Source organism: Microcaecilia unicolor, chromosome 1 (genome assembly GCF_901765095.1).
Source record: "Microcaecilia unicolor chromosome 1, aMicUni1.1, whole genome shotgun sequence".
Taxonomy (NCBI): domain Eukaryota; kingdom Metazoa; phylum Chordata; class Amphibia; order Gymnophiona; family Siphonopidae; genus Microcaecilia; species Microcaecilia unicolor.
In genome coordinates, this window is record NC_044031.1 from 581,484,782 (window position 1) to 581,510,233 (window position 25,452).

General features: G+C 43.0%; 1 protein-coding gene across 1 annotated transcript in view; it reads left to right on the forward strand.

Moving 5' to 3' along the window:
• Positions 1 to 25,452, forward strand: part of FER1L6 (fer-1 like family member 6) — a 289,857-nt gene that overhangs the window by 162,830 nt on the left and 101,575 nt on the right. Inside the window, exons 22-26 of the mRNA XM_030218883.1 lie at positions 789 to 938; positions 4,226 to 4,336; positions 13,691 to 13,852; positions 14,748 to 14,937; positions 20,703 to 20,944. Coding sequence (XP_030074743.1) covers positions 789 to 938; positions 4,226 to 4,336; positions 13,691 to 13,852; positions 14,748 to 14,937; positions 20,703 to 20,944 — 855 coding nt within the window. The remainder of the gene's footprint in view (positions 1 to 788; positions 939 to 4,225; positions 4,337 to 13,690; positions 13,853 to 14,747; positions 14,938 to 20,702; positions 20,945 to 25,452) is intronic.

Below are 25,452 nucleotides of genomic sequence, written 5' to 3' on the forward strand. Positions count from 1 at the left end.
ATAAGTAAAATAAGGGTGCCATATTGGGAAGTCAGGACAAGAATCAACTCATCAAACACCGCAAAGCAAATAAAGATGACGCCTGTGTGGGTGAGCATTTTCCAGAACCTGGACACTGCACTGATAACTTTACGGTCAGAATAAAAGTCCTTTTGAAATTAAAATGATGAAGTATTTTGACATCTACCAGACAGGACTTAACAAGGATCTGGGTTCCTATCACATTATAAACTGTGGGGTCAAAATTCAAAGTGATTTAACTGGGCAGGAGAGACTACTGCCCGGTTAAATCACCTTTGCGGTGCTATCTGGAGATATTAACCGGATAGTACCGCTGAAATCCCTTCTAACCACCTAAGCCAAAACTGGCTATGTTCTGGGCAGTTCTGGGGCAGAGTCAGCACTTATAGTGCCAATATTCAGCGCTTAACCAGATAGAGTAACAGAACAAATCAGAACACATAAAACACAGTCCTATCTTTGTCAGGTTTCACCTATCTGGTTAAGGGCTGAATATTGGCCATAACCGAATAAATGCCAACCATCTGCACGTATTACTATTACTACTACTATTTAGCATTTTTATAGCGCTACAAGGCTTACGCAGCGCTGCACAAACATAGAAGAAAGACAGTCCCTGCTCAAAGAGCTTACAATCTGCCTCTTTCCTGTGATCTCTCAAAATTAGATCTCAACATAATAAGATTGCTAGGAGATTTAACTGTTTACTTTTGTTCTCTCTGTTCTGTAATAAGATTGAATAAATCATATCTTTATGTTCATTCTAGGGTAAAGCAGAGTACATTGGCTCCACGGTGGCTGCCCCTGTGGTTACATTAGCTAACCAGACATACCGTCCCCCCAAACTATCCTACTACCCCATTTTCTGTGGAAATATGTCTGGAGGGGACCTTCTGGCTGCCTTTGAATTGTTGCAGGTGAGTTAAAGGTAGCTTAAATGTGACAATTCTTTGCGTTTGGATGGTTTGGAAAAATAAGATAAAGATCAGTATATGAATATTGAAAATCTTGAGAATGCTGAAGCAGAAAACAGCAGGAAGCACTGTTATAATGTCATAGAACCCAACTGTAGTGTACCTAGAAATAAATCTGGCAATTATTTTCACACAGAGGAGAAAAGTTTAAAGCCTTTTTCGACAAGTAAAACAGCAATTACTCATGGATACAGGCTTTTATAAAATTACCCGCACACCAACTTCCAGGGCAACCCACAGGACATCTGATGCCCTAGATGAATCTTCAGCCATGTGCCCCCAAAGGAGCAGCCTAAGGTTCAACTTCCCCATTCTCTGCACCCAGCATCTCCCCTTCTCTATTACTCACCCTGTGTCCAGTATCAACCCTTTCCTATCTTCCCATAATCCAGCATCTTTCCTATCACACCCCTAGTGTATAGCATCTCCTCTTTCCTATCTTCCCATAGTCCAGCAACTCTCCTGTCCTGCCTCCAATGCCCAGCATCTCCCCATCCCTTCCCTAGCTCACTAAGTGTCCAGCATCTTTTCCTTTCACTCACCCTAGCTGGATCTGCTTCCCTTCTCCTCCGCTGTTGGTCTTAAAATCTGTGAGTATGTGGCATTGAGTCCTGAGAACATGCTAGCATTCAAAGACCTGTCAGAGGGGGGTGGGACACAGCAGGTCTTTGAATGCTGCACATACTCAAGACCCACAGTTTTTAAGTGTCCAGGTTCTTCCCAAATTCTTCTGCCTTCTGAATTTTGCCTCACTGGGCAGTTTTCTAGTTTTGCCCAGTGATTGGAGTGCCTCTACATATTGCACCTGCACTATAATCTGCTCTAGGGGGCAGATTTCCTGCAAAGAAGGTGGTGGGGGGGGGGGGGGGGTGACAGTTTGAGTTTTAAAAATTTAGGCAGATATTTTTGCTCAGAAAAAGTATCCTCACAAATAGTATGTGAAGAATCTAATAAACATAAACATTGGCTGGTGTAACTATTGTGGATACTTTTCATGGGATAATTTTGAAAGTGTACACATATATGCATATTTCACCTATGTGGCTAGTTATAAAATTAACCCTTAGTGTTTAAGTAAAGATAATCTGGTGGATATTCAAAGTGATTTAAGCAGGCCTATCCTGTCTGGTTAAAGCGGTAATATTCAGCAGCAGTTAATTAAAAAGCGACGCCCAACAAAAAAAGTGAACAGATCAAGGGTGGCACTAGGGGTGGCATTGGAGAGGAGCCTGAGCTTATAGAGGTGCCAACAATATTCAGTACCAGCACCAGCAGAGATATCCAATAGACTGACCAACAGGACCCTGTTTCGAGGCTGCATCAGGGTTGGACGTCAGGCCACATCTCTAGCTAGATACAATGGTGGCCTGACGACCATTCCTGATGCAGCCTCGAAACAGGGTCCTGTCAGTTGGTCTATTGGATATCACGAGAACATATTGACAATAAAGACATTAAGAACTGAGTTGAGCGTTGGGCATGTTGATTTGGACAATAATGCAAACGGCAGCAGATGCAAGCACACAGAGCTCCTTCCTATTAGGATTAAGTGACCTTTGGGGCCCTAATAGTATTACCCCTGAAGCAGCCTTTAAAAAGGCGAAACATGGCTTTGTCAGGCATTGAAATTTCCAGAGTTGATTGGAATAAAGTTCTCCTGTATTAGAAGTTGTGTGTTCTGCTTTTTGTGGATTGCTTGGTATCGTTTGCAGACTACAGTTTCCTCTTCTTGGATTCCCCCCTAATTTGATAAGAGCCCATAAAGGGAGCAAGTTTATAAAGGTTTCCAAACGTTTGGTGCCAAGATGTAGTGTTAATTCTATAATGGGCTCTAGGCACTCAAATTCCAGCATAAGTTGGAGTGGAGGAATAGCCTAGTGGTTAGTGCAGTGGATTTTGACCCTGGAGAACTGAGTTCAATTCCCACTGCAGCTCCTTGTGACTCTGAGCAAGTCACTTAACCCTCCATTGCTCCTGGTACAAAAATAAGTACCTGAATATATGTAAACCGCTTTGAATGTAGTTGCAAAAACCTCAGAAAGGCAGTATATCAAGTCCCATTTCCCTTTACCTTTATGCACCAACCTATCGGCACAGCCACTTACGCCATGTCAACAGCAGGCATAAACACACGCGCCTAAATGTGGCACCTGAGCACTTAACATATAGTATTCTATCAAGAGCTAAATGTGGGACCCCACCCATGCCCTGCCCAAACCCTGCCCATTTGTACACCCCCTTGCATTCATGCAGTAAGCAAATTTGTGAAACCAGCCAAAAGTAGGCCTGCTATTTTGGATGCCTAATATGGCTACCAAACGTAGCTGGTGATGTGCTGAATATCAGCGGATAGCCGGTTATATTGCACGAAATAACCGGCTATCCTCTAAGTACTAACTGGCAATATAGAGTGGGAGATAACCAGTGATCTCCTTCTGAATATCGCCAGATGGTTAAATGGTTTTAAAAATCAGGGAGTAAAATTCATGCACGCAATTGACATCTAGCTGTAGGTAGCCTGTTATAGAATGAGAGGGTGCATGGTTAAATCAATGTCCTATTTGGGATACAGAGTACACGCACACATTTACACCAATGTCAGAGCACCTGCTGGAGCTGGATATGGGACTATTTATGAAATAGGCTTAAAAAGGCACCTTTTTGGACTTCTCATGTAGATGTGCTGTTATGTGTATGTTTATTAGATATTTCTAAAACCGCTTCTTCTGGTTGACAGATCAAAGCAGTGCACAAAATGAAAAGCACAAAACATATTGTAAGAAAAGAATACCATTAAAAATAAGACAGAAACTCTGTATAGCAGAACACGGGGAGCCAAAAAATAAAAAGCGCACTTCCATGTAGATTCAAATCTAGCTTGCTTAGGGCCAGGCAGAACTAGTCTATAGGAATCTAAAGATCTTAAAGCTCAGCACGGAGTGTAAGGAGTTATAATCTGTGAAAGGTAAGGTGGAGAGTTATTGTAACATGCTCTGTGGGTCAGGCACAAGATCTTAAACTTATTCCAAAAAGCAATAGGAAGCCAATGCAACCTATGAAACAGAGGAGAGACATGATCATTACACCAGGCCCTACACAACAAACAAAATCAGGCCCCAAATATTCAGTGTGCGTATCTTACCACTGTACAAATTCAGTAGCCTTCAGAGACACTGATGATGTTCCCGTGTATATTGTGAATACTGCATGATGGTTGATTTCTTTTGTAGATTCCCGAGTCTGGTGCACAGAATCTTCCTCCAGTTGAGACCCCTGATGCAAGTCAGGTCTATCCTGTTCCTGCCAACATCCGGCCTATTTTAAGTAAACACAGAGTCGAGGTATGCAGAACAAACACATTGCTTATTATTATTCAAAAAGCCTTCTACCATATAACTAAATCAGAAAAAATCAGTGCTGAATGACATCATAATCATAGATCCAGCTTTTTCAACTTTACTCATTTGCAAAAATACGCAAGTGCAAAGACTTATCTTTCCAGTAGAACGTTTCTTTTTCTCAGGCTAGGTATAATGCTCATCAGGTTGCACAGAATGCAGCGGCGCATATGCTGGTGGGCTTGAATCATTTTAGCATGTTTTATGCCACTGCAGGGCCGGTCCAACCCAGTAAGCGAGGTAAGCATGGCAGGAGGGCGCCGAACTCTGGAGGGCGCCACCGCGCCATGTTGACCCTCGCTGCTTACCTCAGCTCCCGGACCCCGACAGCAGCCCTGCCTTCGGTTTCCTGCTCCGGTACCCGCGCCGCCCTAGTGCATTTAAATCTTGTATTTAAATTTACCTCCGATGTCGCAGCAGCTGCGCAGCATCAGTGAAAGCGCTGCTGCCCAACGTCTCTAGCTTTCCCTTCGCTCGTTCGTTCCCTTCTCAGTGTCCCGCCCTCGCAAGGAAATGAAGTCAGAAGAAGGCGGGACACTGAGGGAACGAATGAGCAAAGGGAAGGATGGGAGACGTCGGCAGCAGCGCTTTCACTGACGCTGCGCAGCTGCTGCGACGTCGGAGGTGAATTTAAACACAAGATTTAAACCAGAGAAGAGGGCGGGCAGGTGGACATAGGAGCGGGACGGCAGGGGAGAGAGGAGCATTGATCGATGGACATGGATGGGAGGGCAGGGCCCAGGGAGACAGGAGAAATTGCTGGACATGGAGGGGAGGAGAGGGAGGAGAATTGCTGGATATGGATGGATGGATGGAGGGAAGGGGAGAGGAGCATCGATGGACAAGGATGGACATGGATGGGAGGGCAGGGCCCAGGGAGAGACGAGAAATTGCTGGACATGGAGGGGAGGACAGGGGAGAAAGAGGAGAATTGCTGGATATGGATGGATGGATGGAGGGGGGCAGCCGGGGAGAGGAGAATTGCTGGATATGGATGGATAGATGGATGGAAGGCAGGGGAGTTGCTGGACATGGGTGGATGGAGGGGAGGGCAGGGAGAGAATTGTTGGACATAGATGGAGGGAAGGGAAGGGAAGACAGGTGTAATATTTTCAATGATGCCATGGCTAGTAAAAGGGGTGTGACTACTGTAGGGGCGGAGCCATAGTGATCCCACCCCTGGATGGGTAGGGGCTCCGACTAATAGGCTGCAGGAGGGCGCCAGAAACCCTAGGACCGGCCTACTGTTGAAAGTTTTAAGTTGTTGGGTGCTGGTTTTTAATGCACTGGTTGGTCTGGCACCTCAGTACTTCCAGTGTGTGGGTGTGAACCTCAGTACTTCCAGTGTGTGGGTGTGAGTTTTATTCCCCCCCCCCCCCCCCCCCCCCCGGTGCTGCATTCAGAGGAAAAGTAGTTACTTCACTTGCCAGACACCCTGCAGATGTACTATGCAATCACAAGAAATACTGCTTTTTATATTTGTGGCCCAGTTTTGTGGAATAAGCTTCCTGTTTGGTTATGAAATCTTAATCTACTTTTAAGAAGCAAATGAAAACTCATTTATTTATTCAGGCAGGTTTTGTTTTTTTTCTTAATGTTTAATGTATTGTATTCTGCAAATGGCAGGCATCTGTGGTGTATTGTGTGTGTATGTTTTATTGAGACCCACTTAGGAATATTCAGACTAAAAATGTTTTAACCCCATTGAACCAAAACTTGTTTTGGATAATGGTGGTATGTAAGAATGAAAAAAATAATAATAATTAATTAATCAGCAGAATATCGATCTGCTATGAATTCACATTTCAACAAACTGCTTCAGGGATATCATTACATGAGAAATCCAATCACATCATAATTTAAAAAATATATATTTCAGAATGATTTCTGGCACACTGTTTACTGCTCTATGAGCCAACATGGCCTGGCGTTTTTTCTTATATATAGGAAGTAGCTAGACATCAGCTGATTTTTATCTACCAATCACCTCATACCAAAACTATCCATTCTGTTTCCTTATTTTAGCCTTGTGTGAAACCATATCTAACTCAAAAATCCAGCATTGTTCTTTATAATTAAAAATTCTGTCATAATTACCAAGTATTTTGTATCCCATCCACAACTCTCCATCGAATGTCCATAATTGTATGATGGGTGACCAATGAGGCTGCAAATTACTAGTTTGAATACAAGATTTATGTCTTCTCAGTTAGGCAATGGAAGGGCCGAGAGGCACCATTGCTGGACTGTTTTCTTTGCCCTCAGATAAGCCTGCTTCACAACTGTAAATGGATAGCCACATTCCAAAAAGCGGTTCTTCAAACATTGGGCCTGATGTTTAAACTCAGACAATGATGAGCATAAACACCAGAGACATGGGAATTGGCTTATAGAAAGGCTAGTTTTCAGTTTGTAAGGATGAAAACTAAGAATGGTTATTATGATCTGTTGGCTTCCTATACTGTATATAGTAGTATGTATATATCCTCCAGTTTTGAATATGACCTTCATTTTACAAACCCTATTCATGCTTGATATGTGCATAAACCAGCGCTTAAATGTATATCTTGTATAAACATCTAAGCCCCCTTTTACAATGCCAGAATACACATGTATCAAACCCAAATTCCTGCAAATAGCAAGGGAGTGTGGTCTGGCATGTTGTGGGCAAGACAACAGTGTGGTAAGTTCATAGACATTTATTCCCCATTTCAGAAGGGGACAAAACATCTATATCGTAAAAGATCAACCTCAAGAGTTACACCTGCTACCAAGTCAGTGGCGTAGCAAGGGCGTGGTGGTGGGGACGGTCCGCCCCGGGTGCACGCTGCTGGAGGGGTGCAGAGAGCAGCCGCGCGCCTGTCTGCTCCCTCTGCCCCGGAACAGGTTACTTCCTGTTCTGTGGCAGAGGGGCCGACAGCCGCGCGGATGCTCCCAGCAGCTATGAATGCACCCGGGGGGGGGGGGGGGGTTGATGCGCCAGGGGGTGTCATTGCGCCGGGGGGGGGGTGTGCTGCACCCCGGGGGGATGGACGCCGCTGCACCTGGGGGGGGTGCGCAGTGGTGATCCGCCCCGGGTGGCAGCCGACCTAGGAATGCCACTGTACCAAGTATTTTTAAGATTTAGTAAATGGCTTCTATTAAGCAGCACTCCATTGAGGGATAGGGATAAGGGATAGGACTTGATATACTGCCTTTCTGTAATTACAATCAAAGTGGTTTACATATTATATATACAGGTACTCGGCAGCGTTCCTAGCTTGTTTGCCCCCCAGCGTGTCACTCCTCCCCCAAGGAGCACATCATTCCCCCAAGGCATGCCACCCCCCCAATGTCATCACCTCATCACTTTTCCTCCTACCAAGGGGGTGCAAGGAGGAGCAGGTGTGTGGCTGTCGGCTCTTCCGTCCCCTGCCCTGAAACAGGAAGTAATGTCAGAGGGGGCAGGGGACCGGAAGAGCCAACAGCCGCAGACCTGGATCCAGGTGCAGTGGTATGCACCTGGGGCAGACCACCACCACTGCTCCGCCCTTGGTATACTACTGCAGGTGCTTATTTTGTCCTAAGAAACAAGATGGCAAGCGATCCGCAAAATCCAACGTGGAGACAAACAAAGCAGATCAATCAGTGAAAATAAAGTTTTGAACCATATCACTGATTGATCTGCTTTGTTTGTCTCCACGGTGCTTATTTTGTACCTGGGGCAATGCAGGGTTAAGTGATTTGCCCAGAGTCACAAGGAGTTGCAGTGGGAATTGAACCCAGTTTACCAGAATCAAAGACCACTGCACTAGCCACTAGGCTAGGTTACCCCCTTAATCCCTCTGTGGTTTTTGTTACCCCCCCCCCCCCCCATGACAAACTAGCAAGAAAATAGCGTTGAGATAATATGATCAAAAAGATGGTTATCTGGCAGCTTTGAACCCATTGACTTTCTATATGTTTATGTTTCTAATATGGATGTTTATGCTGCAAACACTTGGCACATAAATATTAATTTCTCCTGTATTTTAGAACAGGCTCTATGATGGCAGATGCATGAGGGATGGTCAGAGATGCATAATAAGAGGGCACAGAGTGCAAAGTATAGCCAAAGGACATGCTGAGAGTCACAGGCACACCTGGAGAGAAATGAAACATTGCAGGAGCTGTAGGTGACAAAAAGAGCTAAGACGAGAAAGAGCAGTGAATCAGTGCACTACAATTTGGGAGATCTGGGTTCAAATTGCCCTTTCAACAGGGTTAGTGTGGTCTGGGTATACTGGTCTATCATCTATCTGCATGCACCTGACTGAGCTACTGTGGCATGACTGTCTGGGCAGCTTGGAGTCAGCAGAGACTGCTAAGGTACCAGAGGAAAGACCAAAACAAAATAAAAATGAAGAAGAAACTTAAAAATTATAGGGAAATAAAAAAAACAAGCAGTGAATGAAAAAACTGAACATAGAAAGGTCCAGTTTACAGGCAGAAATATTTGATGAGTCTCACTGAAAGAAAAGCTTTGACTGAGCTACAGTGGCTGCATTCCCTATGCCTTGGGAAACGTTCTCTACATTTTGGAGCGGTCCAGCAGCTGTGCAGTCCTGAGCCCAATCTCAGTGTGAATTAGCTATTTCTGCTGTGTCAATCCCTATAGAAGAGCTTGTAGATTCTCATTGAGTGTGCAATGTCTTGTTCTGATGATTTCCCAGTCAGGTCAGCTTTTATTACGTGCAGAGAATGAAAGTCTGGTTAAACATAAAACGTCCTCAATGAGATTTCAGACTACAAATTTCTGTCTTGAATATATTATTCTCGAAGACAATAGCTCAAAGCTTTGAAACAGGACAAGAAGACAAATGCTGTAAATACATTTATGAGCAACAGAATTCAAGCTGCTGTTACTGTTTAAGTTATGCTGTGAGGAAAACAATAGATCCTTTGGGACCAATATTTGAAACCAATTATGAGGCTGGCAGCAGTTGCTGACTGCACAGGTGTTTTGCTTTAAAAATTCCCAACACTTCTACTGATAAATTTTGGCCATATAAGTTACTATGGGGTCCTTTTACTAAGGTGCGCCAAAAAGTGGCCTGCGCTAGTATAGACACGTGAATTGGATGCACACAGGTCCATTTTTCAATGCAGCTGCAAAAAAGGCCTTTTTCTTGGCTGAAAATGGACGTGCAGCAAAATAAAAATGGGTGTGTGCCCATTTTGGCCATGTGACCTTACCGCCACCCATTGATCTAGCGGTAAGGTATGTGTATGTGTGTATATATATATATATAATGCAAACCGGTTTTGACCATCATTAAACAAACTGGCCCTGATATTGAGACAGCGGGAGCCACCAGCATTGAATTTCCAGGATTATTTTTGGTGCCGCAAACTTAGCCTGTTAAGCAGATATTCATCAGTTGACTAGCTAGGTTCCAGCAGCCAAGGGAACCAGACCTGTTTACGCAAGTCTATCTGGCTACTAAACTTAATCGGTCAGCTGCTGAAAATCAGCAATAACTGGCTATGTCATGTGACATAACCTGTAACCAGGCTAGCTACTGACCAGGACATTCAGTGGGAGATGGTCAGTTATCTCTCACTGAATAATAGTAGAAAGCCAGTTTGAGGGTATTTAACTGTCTAGGTGCTCTTCCTAGGTGGTTAAATGCTTTTTGAATACCAAGCAAACTGTGAAAATGAAGCTTTTACTCCCATTAGCCAGCAGGCCTCACTTGCCTAGAGCTGTTGAACAAGACTCCAAACAGTTTCTTCTTAGTATTCTGAGCAATCCAACCTCAAGCTCCTGGGCCCCTTTTTCACTCAGGGTGAGCTGGTTCTCAGTATGCAAATTATATGCAGATTATCATATTATCCTTTCACGCTCAGGGTGACCTGGTTCCCAGCCTGTTTTTCTTCCTTGAGCACACAGTCCACCACAAGTCCATAGGGTTTAGCCAGTTCTTTCCAGGGGGATTCTCTTTCTTCAGCTACCAGCTCTCTTCTTTTTCTTTTACATCTCAGGTGGAGTATAAAGTGGTTAATTAGCTACACAGGACCCAGCCCATAACCTCCTACACCTGTGGACCTCCCAGGGCTCTCCCCGGTCCTAGCGACCTCCATCTATTCTCCTAGCGCCCTCTAGTGGCCTACCCCGGACATCCTGGACATTTTTAGGGGAACAGCGCCATCTAGTGGCCTGCCCCGGCTAGGACAGCCTCTTATTTATCACAGGATTGATATATCTTCAAGAAACCATAAAATCTCCCATCCAAAGTTGCATCAGTTAGAATCTGACGTCTCAGAAAATGATTTGAGATTCTTACTGTTGTTTGGTCACCTCCGCTGTTTTGCCTGGCAGTGTATGCAAGTCAATTCATACATATTCACTGCAGATGTCCTGAAAACCTGACTAACAAGAGGGTACTCCAGGACCGACTTGCAAAACACTGGAATAGTGCATAGCTGGAATATTGGCATTTACACACATATGTGCACAAAAGTGCATATATGTTGGTATTCTGGTCATTTATGCGAATTCTGGACACCTAAATGTTGCCACCCTCTTTATACAGGGTGAGCAAAAAAAAAAAAGTAGGTTTTCAGGATATCCACAATGAATATTCATTAGAGAAATATGCATGCAGTGGAGGCAGTGGATGCAAATCTCTCTCATGAATATTCATTGTGGATACCCTGAAAACCTGACTGGCTGGGGTGCCTCCAGGACCAGGTTTGGGAACCACTGGCTTAGACGGTTACATTGGCTACGTTTCTGCTCGGATAGTTTTTAAGCTTGCCTGTATTATGTTTAACATATTGCAGGGGAACTGTTCATCTCTTCTTCCACAGTTGATAGCTTATCCAACATTGCGAAGGAGCTCTCGTTTCTATTCTACTTTGTTGTTGGGGTTTCCATTTGTTAGGAAAATTCACTTTAAAAGAATCCATGATGATCTTTTTCTTTTCAGGCTAGTAAGTTGTGGAATTCCATACCTGAACAAGTTCATGTGATTTCTAATTATTCACAATTCTGCAAGGGACTGAAAACATATCTTTTTTGATAAATATTTGAATGACTAATTTTTGTGAGTTTTCCTAACTTTCCAATTTATGTTTTATATTTATGTAACCCGCTTAGACTCTTTATTGATTTTAGCGGGATATAAATACCTTGAATAGAATAGAATATTTAACCTGTTTTGCTACTAATCTATAAAGGAAAGTAGGCATCCACTTTCCTTTATAGCATAGGCTCCTTATAGACAACATCTTGGCACCTACCCTCCACAGGGGTAATTTTATAAAGCATTTTCCATGTGTAAGGCATATTTTACACACCAAAAATTTAAGATGTTGGCGTTGGTTTATTGAGGGCTTCATGGGGAAACATCCTGTAGATTGAGGAATTGTATTGGTCTTAGGTTCATGAATGTGCTCCAAAGTTGGCTGATGAGGATTTGTTGCAGGTTCCTTCTTATGCAGAGGCAAGTTGGTATTGGTATGTTGGTGTAGGCTAGGGCTTTTTCAGTGGTCGACCCAGTTTGGCTGAATTCCTTGCCATCCTCCTTGAGGGAAGAGCGTGAAATTTACGGCCTGTCAAAAAGGCCAAGGCGATGCTGTTCACTGAAGCTTCTGAAGAAGGGAGCTCGATGAGGATGATTTTAGAGATTATTCTTTGATGAGATTTTTAGGGATTAAGATTTGATGTGGTGTTTTAATTGTATTTTCTGTTGAATATTCTGTAATCCAGCCAACAGTTGAGGTGTGCCCCCAGACCAGCAGAATATACATTTTTGTGTCAACAAGTGTGTGCATACTTTTGTGTAGCCTGTAAATAGAAGTTTCTGAAGGTGGCATTTTGGTGGTGCTGGGGCAGAGTTGGAAGGTACATGTAGAAGTTCTAAAATATGTGTACACCCGCATAGAGAACACACAAATTGGCACATGCCTTGAAACAGATATACCTTTGTGTGAGGCAATTAGTGTGCTGGGGGTTATTCTAAGAGCCTGTTTTATAAAGACACCTACACATGCTTATGTTACCTTTATAACATAGGCACCTTCTTCAACATTTTTGTAGGTAAGAAATTCTCTCTTATATGGTCAAAATTTATCCATTCAAAGTGGGAATTTAGGGTACACCAAGAGCAGAAACAAACATTAGGGGCCAGATTCTATATATGGCACCTGAAAAATCCACTTGGAAAAAATTACGCCTAAGCATATTTTCTAAAGTATACCTAAATTTTATAGAATAGTCTTAAATTTCTGAATGGTGTATAGAATATGCCGAGCGGCTCGCCACATGACTAAATTTGGTCTCATCCATTTAGGCCACATTTAACTTGGTGTAAATCCCGACGCCTAAATTAGGCGCAGATTGGGTATATTCTATAATAATGCGCGTAGATTTTAGATACGCCCATGCCCTGCCTATGCCAGACATACAGCTGATGTAAATGCTCGCACCCAGATTCCAGAGATACATACGTGTGACTATATGCCTGTCTGTCTGACCTGATTTAGATTGTAAGCTCTTTTTAGCAGGGTCTGTCTTTTCTTCATGTTCAATTGTGAAGCACTGCGTATGACTGGAAGCGCTATAGAAATGATTTATAGTAGTATATGCAGGTGGGCATAGAGATGGGCAGAGTCTGGGTGAAGCGTGGGCTGGGCTCACACTGACTCTGCCCTTGTTTATGCCCACCTGCAAACTACATGCAATATCGAAGATATACATGTAATTACAGAATGGTGTGTAGCTGGAGTTTTGGTACTTACACAAGTTATATGCACTCATGTGCATATATGCCAGTATTCTAGTCATTTACATGTGGATAAGGTGCATAAATGTTAGCACCTTCTTTATAGAATTACTCCCTATAGAGTTCAGTAAGATAAGACTGAACAGAAGATTTGCAATGAAAATGCTGCCATCTGTTTATTCAACATTAATAGTGTTTTATGCGGGTGTTATACTGTCTCATTTCTAAAAATCTTGATCAGCCAGACAATGGCTGAAATAATTTCTGGTACAGGCTTTTTTCTTTCTTTTCTTTTTATCCCTTCACCCTCACCCACCCATCCATTTTGTACTTCTCTTCCTCATTCAACCACTGCAGTGACTGACCTTCAACCAGGGACCACAGCCTACAGCTCCCTCATCACTCCCAGATCCCTCCTACTCACAGAGAAGGAACTGAATCTGAGAATCAGACCTTTCTTTCCTGTATGACAGTGTTGCCACTGAGCGGTCCTGAGAGTAACATTTCTGTACTCCTCTACTTACTGTTGATCTGTCTCCTTTCCACAAAGGTTCTGTTCTGGGGAGTCCGTGAGATGAAGAAAGTTCAGCTGCTCTCGGTGGATCGCCCACAAGTTCTGATTGAGTGTGCGGGGAAAGGGGTGAAGTCCTCTGTCATCCAGAGCTACAAGAAAAATCCCAACTTCAACGTGCTAGCAGACTGGTTTGAAGTGGTGAGTATATTGTGTTTGTATACTCATCCCTCGTTCCCTGGTACTCCCTTCTTCATCATCTTTCTTTATTAACGTATCTTTTTATTAATAAAAGTTTGAACGATACAATCATCAAAGATCAGAGCAATACAAAAGAAATGTATAAGCTCCCCCCACAAGCCACCCCCACACCCCGAACCCCAGAAATAGCAAAGACATTCCTAGAATAACAAAAAATATTAGTAAGTGTGAAAATTAGCAGTCAGCTCATATGTTTAGTTCATTTCTATATCTTCTTAGTATTGAAGGGGGAGGGGGTCATTTATAAATGGTTAACACACTCTAATGATGTTAGCTCACACTATCTGCTGCAGAGCCCATCAAAGCCCAGTTCTGGACATGTTGGGGCCCCAGGCAGAAATTTGAGAGAGGCCAAAAAAACAACCAGCAAGGCTGTATTTCCTTCAACTTAAGTATCTTGTGATATAGGGGTCCAGGACAATTGCCCTAGTTGCCTCCATTTCTGTGGGCCCTGTGGCAGATAGTATGCACCACTTGTTATTAAATGACCTTCATATGCCCTTGTGTTTCTCTTTCCTTGACAATCACTGGGCTCTCTTTGTTTCCCTACATAGCAGAAACCTGCTGGATGGGATGCCTCTGACACTGAACATAGGCCAATGTCCATACAAATGCTAGTCTTGCCCAAAAAACCATCACAGGTCACCTCAGCACAGCTCTCAAATCTGTCAAACATAAGACCTGCAGCACCAGAGATGGTTTTGGGAATCAATTTTTGACAAACATAAGACCTGAAGCATCCCAGAGGGCAAAAATAAATTACCACTACACAGGGGCCAGTCAGATTCCCCATTTTATGAGATCTGACTTTTATACATTTTTTCTCCTCTGTCAGGAGTTGCCGGAAAATGAAATCCTGCATCCGCCGTTGAGTATCTGCGTGGTTGACTGGAGGGCATTTGGTCGTAGCACGCTTGTTGGAACACACACAATAAACTGTCTGAAACAATTTGTAGGTAAACCCAAGGAGCTTCCAGCAGCTACTGAAAAACTACAGGAGGAGGACCTAAAGAAAGAGGTTGGAGGTAAACACAGTCCTCTGCATTGTTAAACAAGTTGACTAACAAAACTTATGTGACCCCTTGAGCTCATACTTTCCTTAAAAAGCTACTTGTGTTGGAGACTTCTATGCCCTTTCCAGACACAAGGAGTTCAAAATTTTGTAGCCAACAGCAGTACCCGCTGCATATATGATTTTGAATTTACAGTTGGTTAAACATATAACTTTGCACATTGAAGAGGGATAGTTACAAAATTGTGGTAAAATAATATATTTTACTACAGCGATATATAGTGCGAGAGTCACTAAAATTTGACACCTCAGCATCACAGGGTAGTGACTCCTATGATAATAATACATTTATGTTGCTGTAGCTAGGAACACTGTTCCGGAGATGGGAAGGCGGCAGAACTAAAGGACATGAAATGAGGTTGAAGGGGGGCAGACTCAAGAAAAATGCCAGGAAGCATTTTTTCACGGAGAGAGTGGTGGATACTTAGAATGCCCTCCCATGGGGGTGGAGGAGATGAAAATGGTAACGGAATTCAAAAATGCATGGGATAAACATAAAGGAATCCTGTTCAGAAGGAATGGATCCTCAGAAGCTTAGTGGAGATTGGGTGTCAGCACCAGTGTTTGGGGTGCGGGGCTAGTGGTTGGGAGGCGGGGCTAATACTGGGCAGACTTCTACGGTCTGTGCCCTGAAAATGGTAAATACAAATCAAGGTCAGGTATGCATTTAAAGTAGCGCATATGAGTTTATTTTGTTGGGCAGACTGGATGGACCGTACAGGTCTTTTTCTGCCGTAACCTATTATGTTACTATCCTGCTTATTTTCGAAGGAGAAGGCCGGCCATCTTCCGACACAAATCGGGAGATGGCCGGCCTTCTCCTATGGCCGGCCAAATCGGTATAATCGAAAGCCAATTTTTGCCAGCTTCAACTGCTTTCCATCGCAGGGCCGGCCAAAGATCAAGGGGGTATGTCGGCAGTGCACCGAAGGCAGGACACGGGTGTGGTTAAGAGATGGCCGGCCTCAGCCGATAATGAAAAAAAGAAGGCCGGCTGTGACGAGCATTTGACCGACTTTACTTGGTCCTTTTTTGTTCACGACCAAGCCTTGAAACGGTGCCCGAACAGACCAGATGACCACTGGAGGGAATCGGGGATCACCTCCCCTTACTCCCCCAGTGGTCACCAACCCCCTCCCACCCAAAAAAAATTTTAAATACATTTTTTTGCCAGCCTCAAATGTCATACCCAACTCCACGACAGCACTATGCAGGTCCCTGGAGCAGTTTTTAGTGGGTACTGCAGTGCACTTCAGGCAGGCGGACCCAGGCCCATCCCCCCTACCTGTTACACTTGTGGTGGTAAATGGAAGCCCTCCAAAACCCACCAGAAGCCCACTGTACCCACATCCAGGTGCCTCCCGGTACCCTTTAAGGGCTATGGTGGTGATGTACAGTTGTGGGTAGTGGGGTTTGGGGGGGGGGGGGCTCAGCACACAAGGTAAGGGAGCTATGCACCTGGGATCAATTTGTGAAGTCCACTGCAGTGCCCCCTAGGGTGCTTGGTTGGTGTCCTGGCATGTGAGGGGAACCAGTGCACAAATGCTGGCTCCTCCCACCACCAAATGGCTTGGATTTGGCCGGGTTTGAGATGGCCACTATTAGTTTCCATTATCGGCGAAAACCAATGGCGGCGATCTCTAACGCCGGCCCAAATGTTGAGATTTGGCCGGCCCCGACCGTATTATCGAAACGAAAGATGGCTGGCCATCTTGTTTCGATAATACGGTTGGGTATGCCGCTTTACGGGGCTGTCATTAGAGATGGCCGCCCTTATAGATGGCCGGCCCCGTTTGATTATGCCCCTCCACGTTACTATGTATCGGTGTTCCTGGCTCCAGTAACTCAGACATCAGACTTCAGGCTGTCTCTTAAAGGAGCCATGATTTTTAAAAAATTCTGCCACAGTCCCAGTCCCCTACCCCTTGACACCCAAACTATGCATGACCTCACACTCCACAAGCCTGACACCTAAATCATATATCTCTTCAGCCCCACATCCCACTGACACCCGAACCATATACTCTCACCCATTCCCATCCCTGTGTACCCCTGATCCCCTCACTAGCACCTACCAGTACGTTTCCTGGTGTCTAGTGGGGGCAGAAGCAATCCCCAGTCACTCTTGTCCCATTGAGTGTCTGGGTTCAAAATGGCACCATCGACCCCTAGCGATAATTTCACAATATTACTGCTAGGTGTGAACCTACCAATAAGGGTGTGAGCTGATGGGGCAGGAATGAATAGGCATCACTTCTACTGCTTTCAATACTACCCACAATTTTGCGAAAAGGCTGGGGAGGGTCCCAGTGTTGGGGGATGCAATTTCTCAGGTGAGGATACTTTTTTTTCTAAGGAGGCATGGTTTAAGTATCCATAACTTTTTCTAGCATTTAGAAGCTCTATGGGAGTGTGGGAAGAAATCAAGGGGTTGTCTTATGTGCCATCATGGAATTCTACAGGGGCAGTAGGGGGACTATTGCAGGGCATAGCAGCCAGCTTTAAATGGTGTTCTGAAAGATTTTCTAAGCATCTTTACTTGGTAAAATTCCCTGGGGTGGGGAGGGGGGTTCAAACAGCTTGTGTAGACAGGTTTCCTACAGTAGCACAGTTAAAAGCAGTTAGCTTAGCAGGGTTTAAAAAAGGTTTGGACAATTTCTTAAATGAAAAGTTCATAAGCCATTGTAGCTTAATAAATAGGCCCCTAAATCAAGTGCTTAGTGCTGAAACACACTGCAGTTTTATCTTTTCTTTCCCACCCTAATTCCATACCCATAACTACCTGTTTTGTAGGCTCCTAAATTTAGATGGCTATCCCTAGTCAGTTTTTAAATGCATAACTCCAAAGGTGGGCACCTAAGCCCTTTGAAAATTGTCCTCACATTCTCAAATTCTATATAAACATACTAACAGACTCCCCCCCCCCCTTCCTTCCTCTCTCTCTCAGACAGACAGACAGATACACACACACACTAAAACTTCTTAAAACAGTAAATTTTCAAAATAATCCAAAAACTCTTTCAAATAAAAAGGCTTTAGCTTTCTACATAAAGCAATATAAGGAACTGTTAATCTAACATATTTAGGTTATTTCACAGCATTGCTGCTTAATAACTAAAGGTAGTACTCATTATTTGCTTATAATGTGAAACTCCCCCTTCCTGTTGCTTCCTTGGGTTCAGGGTCCGAGCGGGTGGAGGCCTCCTCAATTGGCAGACTCCCTTGGACCCTTTCACTTCTCAGTTGATACGCGGTGCCTCCACCTGGGAAAAAGAAGTGGTTAGTGGGTTCAGAGACCCTTTTCTCCTCCCAGGAACTCAGTCTCTACTCCAAATCTCCTGTAGGATACAAGCTGACAATTAGAACGGCCCCTGAGAGCCCTTGGTTCCCAAGACACTTTACAGGATTATCTCACTCCACAGTCCAGCAGGTTATATGAAAATTAATTGGAACATTTATTAACTTCTGCAAACAGCAGCTCAGACAGTTCAAACCAATGAAATAGATAACAGTCCAATATAAACTTGACTTGATTTTGGCAGAGTATGTACAGGAATGCAGGTCAGAAATATATATACTTTACACAACGCCTATCCTTGTCCATCCCTTACAAGCGGCAATCAACCCTGCATGGGCTTTGCACCTCCTGTGCACGAGTTCCGGACTCTGATATCCCGGCTCCCCTATAAGATGAAACTCTCTCCAGCTCCTGGAAGTGATCCTCTTGATCCACTCTCCAGAGCTCACTGACAGTCTCTGTCCGTCTGGACTATGACTTCTCTCCTTCTCCAAACCCATGGGTTGCCAGTTCTTAATCAGGTACTCCCCTTTCTCCAAACTGGTCTAATGAGAGGGGAATCTTGGACAGGCAAAAGCCCATGTGCAAGCACATAGTAATCCTTTCATCACCACTTAACTCCTCCGAACATGTCACTCATTCCTTTGCTGCACTACCTTGCTGCATCTTATTTCCTAACCCGTCCCCGAAGGCTGGGCTTACTTCCCACCTAGGAACCTCCAGGATTACTCCCCCCTGTGACCTTCTACCAGGGCTCTATCCTCTCAGTAACACCATACAACAGGGGGGTTACAAATGCAAAGCCTTAACAGCTGGAAAACGCAAAACTAAATTATTCCTTTGGTGACTGGTTTTCCTAGGGGTAGGGTATAACACTTGATATGTTAGATATTCAGGTGCAAAACCTTCAAATATTTTTATAAATGATATACACCATTTTAAAATCATTTCCTGCTTCTGCTGTGTAGTTCAGTTAGAAGAGGTGTTGAGCTATCATTTTTAAGTGCTTGAAAATCATTTTTTGCCCTCATTGTAACTTAGCTTGTAAAGCTTCTGAAGTTCCTGACTATAATACATTATAATAATCTGAATGTGGAAGAATGTAAGCCTAAACCAAATGATCTATTTGGAAGGCTCCTGTAACCATCCAGTACTTTAATATATCTTACTGTTATGACGGCGACCTGCTGCTCCTTTAACCTAACGGTTAGCAGATTTTATGACTCCTGAAACAGGTGTTTCTATACTGAAACATGGCTCGAAGTCAATGCGTTTTAGAGTCCTTTTATAGTTGTTGTCTCAATAAATACTGTGACTGTTGCCTTACCTCTGGGACCTTGTTCGGCTCTTTATTGGAAGGCCGCTTGTCTATCCTTTAACATTATACTTCACCTGTCATCACCTCTATTTCCTGGACTATTCTTTGAAGTCCTCTGTCCTGTTTTTTGTTTAACTATCATTTATTGTGACACGTTATATATATATGAGACAGAGAGAGAGCATGCCCCTACAATCTTGCCCTTCCCCTCCCCATCATAGGCCTCCTCAAGCCTAGATTTGAGTCTTTGGTGGTCTAAGGGGAAGGCCAGGCAGGAGCAATCCCCAGCTGCTCCTGCCCAAGTCACATCAGTGTTTAGCCACGTACTTTGCCAAAATCTTTTCTTCTCTCTCTTGGTAATACAAACCTGAAACTAAATCAAAGTCTAACCAATAACTGCACAAACAACACATTTCTTTGTGGCACAGAATTATTAGACACTCCCTGACATACCCACCATAATGTGTTTTGTCAACCATACAGTCAGGAGTGTGGCCACTTTTGTGTCAGGCCTACTCAGCAGTGGAGCACCTTTGGTGTAGCTGGCAGGAATCATCAAGCCCTACCAGCTGAAGACATCCACAGTCTGCCGTAACTTCCCTCAGAGACAACCTTGCCAATCAGCAGCAGTGTTCATGAATGAGAAATGAGCATATACAGGGTACCAGCAGTGGCAGTTGGGATTGCTGCTGCTGCTGCTGACTGCTGTGGCTGTCTGAGGGGATTTATGGTGGGCTGTGGAAGCCTTGTATATGTATATTTTTTGGAATACTGGATATACTGCCTTTCACAAACGATCAAAGCAGTTTACAATTAAAAAGAGAATTTTGTTATTCTTCATCTGGCAGGTCTTGGGGATTCCCCCCAGCTAAGGTATTTAATTTCTAAGTTGAGCAGGGGAGGAAATGGGGGGTAGGGCATGGAGTGGGGGAGGGTGGGGAAGGCAGGGGTTGGAGATGAAATGCATCATGCTCACCTATACTAGCATTGGCCCACCCCAAATTTGCCATCTGGATACACCACTGCATGCAGTCCTTCCCTCCCCCACCTCTTTTTACATAAAAGCTTGCTTAATTAATTTCCTATTTGTTACTGATTTCAGCTGCCCCTGAACCACTAGTGGCATATGACACACCACAGGAAGTGCAACCTCCGTCAGAGCATATTTATGTCGATGTGGAATCTACCATAGCTCAGGCTTCCACTCCAGTTCCAACTCTACTCCCAGCTCCAGCTCAGGCTCCAGGTGCTCCCCCAGCATCAGGTCTAGATACAGTTCCCAGTAAAGCCGTACCACCCGAAGCAGACACTGTGCCCTCTAAAACAGAGAAAGGAGACAAGAAGGTAAGGGACCATACAGTTTACCCCCTTGGCACTGCTTTTTACTGGAAATGCAATATTTCTTTTGGCAATTGTCCTGACATCTAAAGCTAGTGAAAGACCATTTCCTTCACTTTTTTTGTCCTACTTAATATTAGGGGTCAATATTCAGAAAGTATTGAAGAAGCTATTCCAGTTATTAATCTTTCACGCCATCATCTTACAGATGTCCAAGTTAAATTATTGTAGAAAGGGTTATCGTTTGTACCTACACCACAATATGATCCTTTCCAAATCAGGGTTGACCTTTTCCATTTCCATAGAAAATTACAAATCATACATTTTTTTTTTACAGAAAAAGATCATACAATAGACATGTCCATTTTAAAGAAAAATTCAAAGTGGGACCCACCAGGGTTACCAGGCCCCATTATCTCCACCTTCAACCAATGTTTGCTTAAAGATATAGAAGAGTTGGAAAAGAATAGGCCATAAAAGTGTTCCTGTAATTTAACCAAGATGGAATAAGACTCCTGAGGATAGCCTCTTTTGGCCAAAACACGACTCGTGTAGAGTCTCGGATGTTGCAATAAAGCTACAATATATCATACATTGTCTGCTGTTCAATCATTTGTCACCCTTGCTGTGTTTGACTTGTTTGTGTGACTGCAAGGGTTTTTTTGCCGTGTCCTATGTGTGAGGAACGACAATGTCCTTTGAACCCTGAGAGGACGTCCTTAGTTTTCCAGATAAAAGATTACAAAAGTTGTTACAGGAACCCATTCCAGAAGATGGTGATGACCAATTAAACCAAGACTGTTTGGAAGACTTGTAGATAGAGACTGTCAATCTTAACAAGAATTTTATCCAAAATGAACTACATTACTGTACAATTGTTCAATATTTATGTAACAAATGTATTCCCAGAGGTTTACGTATCATGAAAGAGCCTGAACTCTTTCTAGATGATGGTAATTTCGTCAATTATTGGTATGCAATTCTCAATAAATGTGCTTCACATTTAATGATTCTCATTGTGGAAACTTCCAAAAAGAAAAGTGAGGAACGTAGGCCTATGATTGAGGAAAAATTCTCAAATGCGAAGATGATAATTTTGACACAGTAATAGCAAATGTTAATATGCGCTTGTCTAAATTTAAAAGTGATATCAAAAAAGTCAAATTGAACAAGTTACAAAGAGATGATAACAATTATAAAAGGGGGTCAATTTATCCATGGTCCAAGCCAAAAGATTTTCATAGGAATAATTAAACAACACATTCCATTTCATGACCCAGAACATTTCACAATGATATTACACATAATCAAGGAAATAATAATAACATCTCTTATGTGGAAGCTCTTTCCATTTTAGGCCCAGAACATTGCACAGTGAACCAATGCATAATCAAGTTGATAATATACAAGCTGTGCCTAGTACATCTGATAATAGGAGCAAAAAGAGGATTCACAGTGAACCAAGTGAATTATTTACATCTCCTCCGAGTCCAATACCGGTATCCAAGAACATAAGAGCTAAAGAGTTTTTGCACAAGGTTTAGCCAGAACAACCACGTCCATTCACGTCCCGCACTTGCCTTCCATCCAACTACAATCAGAACTACTATACATGAGAAGAGAGATTCCAAGATCACAGATCCTTTTTTCCAGCAAGAAGAAGAGGAAGAGGGAGAGTCAGAGGAGGATAACAACAGAAAATGTGGTAACACACAGTCAAGGAAGTATTGACGATATTCCAGTTATTAATCTTTCAAGCCATCATCTTACAGATGTTCAAGTTAAATTATTGCAGAAAGAGTAATTGTTCATACCTACACCACGATATGATCCTTTCCAAACCAGAGTTGACCTTTTCCGTTGCCATAGAAAATTACAAATTGTACATTTTTTTAAATAGAAAACAGAGCATACAATAGACATGTCCATTTTAAAGAAAAATTCATAGTTGGTCCCACCAGGGTTACCAGACCCCATTATTTCCACCTTCAACCAATGTGTGCTTAAAGATATAGAAGTGTTGGAAAAGAATAGGCCAAAAACGTGTTTCTACAATTTAACCAAGATGGAACACGATAAGAATTCCATACATCCAATGGAAGACTCCTGAGGAAGACCTCTTTTGGCCGAAGCACGACTTGTGTTGAGTCTCAGATTTTGCAATAAAGCTACAATATTTCGGACATCATCTGCTGTTCAATTGTTTGTCACTTTCGCTGTGTTTGACTTATAAAATCATGCCCTATAATATTTAGAAGGATACTTTACAAAAACTTAAGGGGCAGTTCTATAGATTGGCGCCAAGATATAGATGCCACAATAGGGAGCGCATAGCATCCATTTTATAACGGCTTCTGGACACACGTAACCCATTATAGAATAATAGCACAAAGCCACTTTGGCGCATTGAAAGTTAGGTGCACCCAACGTTTATTGTGCCAAGGGCTGGTGCAAGTTGGTGGCCTAAGGGGTCCTTTTACTAAGATGCAGTAAAAAGGGCCCTGCGCTAGTGATAGGGCCCTTTTTGATGTGCGCTGAGGACCATTTTACCGCAGCAGATAAAAAGGCTGAAAAAAAAGAGATGGCTGTACATTAAGATTGCACTTACCGCTTGGCCATGTGGTGTGAGGGGGTGATCACCACCATCCATTGAGGTGACGGTAAGGGCTCCCACACTAACCTGGCAATAACTGGGTAGCATACGGCGCTGCCTGATTACTGCCGAGTAGCCCCCTGTGGAAATATTTTTTAAATATTTCTGCTAGCATGGGAAATGCTGCACGATAGGGGGTGGAACTACTGCTGGTGACCATGTTGGGCCAGAAGTAGCTCCAGACTGGCGCACGATAAGCCCTTGGTGGGCTTACCACCACTTAGTAAAAGTACCCCTGACATGCGCTGTGTAAGAACCGCAACTGATAGTGTTCTGTAAATTGTGCTTATTGCTAAGCAACACCCCCATTCTCTGCCCATGTGTACACTTCCCTTGCAGTTGTGCATTATGGGGGAATTCTATAAAAGGTGCTCAAAAATCAGCAGTATTCTATAACTATGTGTGCAACGTTTCGAAATACCCCTGACATGCCCATGGCCACATCTCATTTTTGAGTTACGCACTAGTAAAGTTAGGTGCCATGCCTTATAAAATAGCGCACATCCAGTTGCGTGCACAAATTTTAACGAGTGCCAATAACTCGACAATTGGTTGTTAGCATCCAATTATTAATAATTAAGGGCTTATTACTCAATTAATTTGTGCGCACATCTTGGGCACATGTACAAATTTGCTCTTGCAAATCTGGGTGCCATATATAGAATCATGGGGTACCCCCTAATTCTATAAAAGTCAATAATAATATGCGTGCACAATTTAATTGAATAACAAGTCAATGAATGCTAATTATTGGCTTTTTAACAAGCAATTATTGGCACTAATTAGATTTAATTGGCATTTAAGCACTTTAAATGTAGGCACAGGTTCAGCGCCTAAAATGTATGTATGATTGGAAAAAGGAGGTACCGAAATGGAAAGGGCATGGGCATAATGGGAGCATTCCTAAAATTAACCTGTGTTGTTATAGAATAACAGGGATTGCACCATGTTTCAGTTGGTGCAAATGGCCATGTCTAAAGTTAGGCGTGATTCCTGGGTGTAAGCATTATTCTATACACCATGCCTAAATTTAATAGGAGCTTATAGAATAGCGCTTTATTCAGCACTGATTTTTTTTGGCACTATATATAGAATCTAGCCTATAATGTGTTCAGCGCTGTGTATATCAAATAGCACTGTAGAAAGGATTAGTAGTAGTAGCAAAAATTTTAACACAGCATCCTGTAAAAGATTTTGTCATCTTTTTTTTTAAAAGGTCCATAACTAGGTTCTCATCTGGTGCCGGTGCTGGTACCTAATAGAGAGGTTTATTTACAAAACATTAGTGCAATCCAAGCCTTAATGCATATTAAAATAGCATTAATATGCATGAAAAACATTTAAATGGTTTAACCTAAACCCTGCTCTAAAGTGCAACTGAGTACATTATCATTCAAAATCATGCTAATGAGCTAATTGACATTTTAGTGCAGCCTTTGTAAATTGTATGATGCTGCCAATAAGGGCTGTAGTTAACTTTTCCTCTGGTTCAGCATACAATTTTGTTAATTTAGTTTATGAGTGTCATGGGTGTTTTTATATTTGGGTTAGTGCAGTAGCCAAGGCACCACAAAATCAAAACACACATAATAAAGACCCCAACACTTAATTGACATTTCACATTCTGTATTTGCATGAGAGGTTTCTGATTCATTAATATCAATGACATCTTTTTCAGAAGATAATTTCCTCTAAGTGTGGAGAGCAAAGTAGACGATTTTCATCTCAACCTTTATCACAAATACTACTACTACTACTACTTAACATTTCTAAAGTGCTACTAGGGTTACGCAGTGCTGTACAATTTAACATAGAGGGACGGTCCCTGCTCAAAGGGTTTGGTTTTTTTTCTTGTGAAAAG